Source organism: Cryptotermes secundus, unplaced genomic scaffold (assembly GCF_002891405.2).
Source record: "Cryptotermes secundus unplaced genomic scaffold, Csec_1.0 scaffold195, whole genome shotgun sequence".
Classification (NCBI taxonomy): domain Eukaryota; kingdom Metazoa; phylum Arthropoda; class Insecta; order Blattodea; family Kalotermitidae; genus Cryptotermes; species Cryptotermes secundus.
In genome coordinates this window covers 30,099-36,098 of record NW_019732859.1, presented here as the reverse complement: position 1 = coordinate 36,098, position 6,000 = coordinate 30,099, and the positions used below count along the sequence as shown (strand labels likewise).

General features: G+C 38.5%; 1 protein-coding gene across 1 annotated transcript in view; it reads right to left on the bottom strand.

Moving 5' to 3' along the window:
• Nucleotides 1-5,760: 5,760 nt before the first annotated feature.
• Nucleotides 5,761-6,000, bottom strand: part of LOC111867782 (transcription factor SOX-6) — a 28,120-nt gene continuing 27,880 nt past the window's right edge. Inside the window, exon 6 of the mRNA XM_023857931.2 lies at nt 5,761-5,973. Within this exon, the coding sequence (XP_023713699.1) occupies nt 5,845-5,973 (129 nt within the window). The 3' untranslated portion in view covers nt 5,761-5,844. The remainder of the gene's footprint in view (nt 5,974-6,000) is intronic.

The window sequence follows — 6,000 nt, the reverse complement described above, 5'->3', positions numbered from 1 at the left end:
TAAAAAAATACACATCAATAAAGCAGCGGAGTCTTTTAATACATTCTTTATAAACTCAGTGGAAAAGCTAATTAGCCAGTATCCTATATATGAAGGTGTACATCCTATAATTAGAAAGAGCCTTCTTGATAAGTTTCCTGAAATAGCTAATATTCCAATTACCTTAACTGAAGTCTTAAGCACAATCTCTTCACTAAAGAATAAGACTTCCTGTGGATACGATGGGCTGTCCAATAAAATTATCAAGTTATGCGGTGAGCAGATAGCTAAACCACTCACCTATATCTATAACTTATCCTTATATACTGGAATATACCCAGATCGGCTAAAATATGCCAACATCATACCATGTTTTAAAAAGGGTGATGCATCCGAAATATCTAACTATAGGCCTATTTCTCTGTTGACAGGATTTTCCAAATTATTTGAAATATTAGTCTTTAATAGGTTAAAACAACAGTTGACAAATAATAATATTATTGTTGATGAGCAATATGGATTTAGAAATGGTGCATCGACACAAAATGCAATTTTTAACTTAACAAACTCAGTATATAAAGCATGGAATAATAAGGAACTGGTAGTAGGTATTTTTTGTGACCTTACAAGGGCATTTGATTGCGTTAACCATGACTTGTTAATTCAAAAGTTGGAACATTATGGAATTAGAGGATCCATTTTGAAATGGTTTGAATCATACTTATTTAACAGGAAGCAGAGAACTCTATTACAGACTCAAAACCTTAACACTTCTGTTTCCAGATGGTTAACTAGCAGGCATGGTGTTCCCCAGGGCTCAGTATTGGGTCCATTACTGTTTAATGTCTACATCAATGACTTTCCTAGTATCCTAAAAGGTCTAGCTCATATCATTCTTTACGCAGATGATACCACTATTATTGTTTCTTCAAAAGATATTACCACATTGAATCAAAAAATAAATCTAATAATGAATCGTATCCATAAATGGTTTCAAAATAACCAACTAGTACTTAATCTGGACAAAACGCATGTAATTAAATTTGCCACTCCTAAGGCTTTAGACTATCCACTACATATAGAATATAATGATCAAAATCTTAATATTGATGAAAATGTTAAGTTCTTGGGTATGTGCCTTGACTCTCATCTCAATTGGAAACAATATTCGATTAGTTTAATAAAAAAATTATGCATTGCAATTTACATGCTTAGAAAATTGCAACCCATTGTGAATGGACAAGTTTTACGTATCGTCTATTTTTCCCATGTTCAGGCTCAACTCAATTACGGAATTATTTTCTGGGGCTCATCTTCATCAATGAAAAGCATATTTGTGGCCCAAAAAAGAGCAATAAGAGTTTTGTTAAGGCTGGGTCCTAGAGATTCATGTAGGGAAGGCTTTAAGAAATTGGGTATACTTACAGTCCCCTGCTTATATATATATACTATGATATTGTTTGTAATTAAAAATTATAATATGTACCAAGCAAACGATAACATACATCAAATAAGTACCAGATGGCACAATAGGCTACATGTTTCTTCTGTGAGATTATCTTCCATTCAGAAGGGTGTGCATTTTACATCTATTAGAATATTTAACAACCTGCCACAAAACATATATATCTTGAAAGACAATATTAATATTTTTAAACAAAGACTAAAGGATTTTCTGGCTTCAAAAGCATTTTACTCGGTAGGTGAATATATGGCAAGTAGGTAATTTTATGCACTGTTACAGTCTGTTTTCTAAGACTATGTTCTAGCAAAGAATTGTAAGATGACTGATTTTTATACTGTTGTACCTATCAATGTTATAATTGTTGAATATTTTATTGTCTAGACCAGGTTGCACATTGCAATGTCAGTTTGGCTGTGACGAGTTCAATATCCAGTCCGGTTTCCGGACAAAGGATCTGTGAAACCATGTAGCTATGTATGTATGTATGTATGTATGTATGTATGTTTCTAAACAGGCAGATGCTGTGATCACACCCTCCTCACATGAAGTGAGTTTCCCATGTACACTGGAAATTCTGACATACCTGCTAACCATTTCTGTAGTTGCAGGCCAGTGTGCTGTTTGAAACCAGGCTTAAAGAGTATAGCATTTTGAAGATACTTACTGTCTTCTGAGATGTGTTTCCTGTAGTCCAGTAGATCAGGTGTTCTGAAGGAAATGAACTGCCTCAACTTCCTGCGTCAAATAGTACGAAAATCAGACAAATAACCATCAAGAACAAAACTTCTATTAAACTACGAGAACAAGGCATCCCTCAATAAATACAAATCCGAAGTATACCTTCGTTTATGCACCCACTTGTTCGTTTTTGTAAATTGGTTGGGAATGCTGGGTGATAAATCCTCTCGTTTTGTGCAAGTGCTGTTTTCTCTGAAAGGCGAGCCACACTGATGTGAGCGAAGTTCATTTAATGAAACCCCGGCCACCAAAAAATATCAATTCTCTATATGTTATGTATCGAGATATTACACACGACAACTTTACGCCTTATGTAAAACTAGCTCTGCATAGCTGTTAATTAGAAACCAACGTTACTCTGTCACAAGCACTTATACCACTCAGAGAACAGCGAATACCTAATTCATCAGGGGGGGGGGATCCCAAAAACTAGGCCTTCATATACATAAAGCTATGTAAGAGCACCTGAGCCTCTTGGGCTGAGGCCCTACGGCCTTACTACCTTCTATCGATCGTCTCCCCCACTACAAAAATTATAAGTGTATGATTACGTGCCTTATTCACGATATTCACGATATTCTCGGCGCTCTCGGCCTTCACGGCTATACACACTATTATAAATTACAAAATCGATTCTAAACTGCTTAGTCCTATCGATATATATATATATAACATCATTCTACCATTTTGGTGAAAGCCAGGGGTACTGAGTAATTCTCCTTCTCTCTCTTTCTTCGTCTCCCATGGACAACTTCATGTGTACATACACTAGCGATGACCTTTTATAATAACCCTGGATGGCCATTATGTCACGGATCTTGCAAAATTTCATTCCATAAGTCTTTTAGGAATACGTAGTATATACATGTGTGTTTTTTAGCGTACTACATTTTGTCATATGTGTGTAATGCAAATTCCCACCTATGATGATATATCAGTAAGGCCATGTAATTAATTATTTATTTCCTCCAGGCCTTAACCATTTTGACGTGTGTGTATGTCATATGCTCAGGAAAGCACAGTTTTAGCATAATGGGAAAGCGGCCTCCGCAGTCTAGAGGTAATGTTCCCACCATGACTCTTCATTCATTCATTCATGCATGTTTATTCATCCTGTAGTACGCGGGTTCAAATACCCGGCGGAGGTCGTCGAATTTTTAAGGGCAGAAAAATTCCTGGAACAAGTCCTCCGGGAGGGACTTTAGGCCGTGGACTTACATGGAAAAAGCTGCTGGACAAAGTCATTAACAAAGCCTATAAGGCTTTTTGGACATGCAGGGACATGTTTGGTAAAACTTGGGGACTGCAGCCACACGTTGTACGTTGGATATATACTGCGGTTGTGAGACCTATAATTACTTATGGTGTCACAGTATGGTGGCCCAGAGTTAAATTCAAGACAAGCAAGACAGAACTTGGCAAATTGCAAAGGTTGGCTTGCTTAGGTATTACAGGGGCATTTCGAACATCTCCAACAGCTGCACTGGAGATACTCCTTGGACTCCCCCCACTGCATATGCAGATGGATGCAGAGGCCAGGGCAGGAATTTACTGTCTCCAGTGCTGTGGACAATGGAAACCTAGATCTGATGGTTTCGGCCATGCAGACATGACTCAGGACATGAAAACACAACCCATATTACAAATGGGGTCTGACAAAATGATAGTGAGACATGTATATGAAAAACCCTTCACAGTCAGATTTCCTGAAAGGAGTGAATGGGAAGACGGGTTTCAGCCTGACAGAAAAGGGGGACTGATCTGGTATACAGATGGTTCCAAGACACATACGAGGCATTGGAGCTGGTGTGTACTGCCATGGTATGAGGCAGAAACTTAGTTTCAGTCTTGGGCGGTACATGACAGTATTCCCGGCAGAAGTATATGCCATTAAAGTTTCTCTCTAGAAGTTGCCAAACAGGCAATCAGGGACTGGACTAACATAAAACATAAGAAATACTGGAAATCCTTAACTGGACTCAGGCAAGCTAAGGGACTCATATGAGGACCTTCTGATAAAAGAGCGAAGGAACTGTTGAAGCTCAACAGGAACCAGCTACGATGGGTGGTAGGACTACTTACAGGACACTGTCACCTCAAAGGACACCTGTTCAAACTGGGACTAAGTGATAGTCCCACTTGTGAGAGGTGTCAGATAGAAAATGAAACAGCCACACAAGTCCTGTGTGAATGTGAGGCTTTAGCTTCTTTAAGACTACATCACTTGGGTCAGTACTTTATGGAACCAAGTGACTATTTCGACGCCCCCACGTCCAAAATCCTGCGCTTCATCCGAAGCGTGGGGTTGCTGAGGGAATAATTAAAAAGGGGAAGAACAATGGACCACTGAGGTCTAAGTGCAAGGGCCGAGTAGGCCTACCCCTTCATACATACATACAATATGTGAGCTTTCTTTGGTTGAGAAGGCCTCTGTTATTCAGAAGCAGAACACCTTTGATCAGCTTTATATCCCTAACTGATGGGTTGTGCAAGTATTTTCATTACATTATTTCATTATGTATTTCATTACATTACCATAACTGTTAATTTTTTCCATCTTTTACACAACTCCTGCAGTGATATTCCAAGTTTGTGGTTTTTATTTAACCACTGATGGGGCATGCAATAACACAGTTGGTTGAGGCACTATACTACAAGCCGGAAGGTCATGGGTTTGATTCCCGATGTCACTGGATTTTTCAATTGACCAAATTTTTCCAGCTGCACTATGGCCCCATGGGTCGACTCATCCTCTAACAAAAATGAGTACCAGGAAGCTTCTTGAGGTGTAAAGGGCAGCCAGCGCAAAACGATGACAGCCTCACCATCTGTAAGCCCATTGTCTAGAAAATGTGGGAGCCTCGACATCTCACAACTCTGTGAGCCTCAGTGGCCTATTCTAGGGATAGCTTTTTTTAATTTATTTATTTAGTCATTCACACTGTCACTTTGTTCTTGTTTAACACTGTGCAGCGTGTTTCAGCCAACATATGACCGTTACCTTCATCAGAGAGGTCTGTCTGTATGCTGCTGTAAGCTGATGCACTGTCTTGTTTGCAGCACTTGTCAGTGGAATTAAAAATTGTAGTTAAAATATGATTGTGGAGTTTCAAAACTTGTACTCTTCGCCAAATATAATTAGATTGATCAAATCAAGGAGGATGAGATGGGCAGGGTATGTAGCATGAATGGGGGCGAAGAGGAATGCATATAGGATATTGGTGGGAATGCCAGAAGGAAAGAGCCCACTAGGAAGACCAAAATGTAGGTGGGTGGACAATTTTAAAATTGATCTTTCAGAGATAGGATGGGATGGTATGCAATTTCTTTATTAAATCCATCACAACACAACTATATTAAGGTCAGTGCCAAGTTTGGCTCTGCGACAAATCTTCTGTTATAATATGTGACACTATATTCTTTGCTGATACACAAACAAAGTTAATTCCATCCATTTATCATAAAAATTGAGTTAGATAGAGCGTTTTTAAACACAATGCTTAAAATTGTTTAAGCACCCTAACAGGAACAGGCATTTAAATAAACTCCGGCCAGCTCAACCTTACCACCATTTCAGAAGTCCGGCGTTTAAAGGTTAATTAAAAATACAATTGAACACACATTTCATTTTTAGAACATTTAATTTTATCAAAAAATTTGCTTTAAAACTGATTATCTAGACTCGCAACAGAGTCAAATGCAAGAATCTCATTCATAAACTCTGACTCTGGCAGCAAACCTTCTACATAAGATTCATACGGTGGTAGTTTGAACGCCAGTGGGTTTGGATTCTGGAAAAGATAGAAACAGAGGCATGT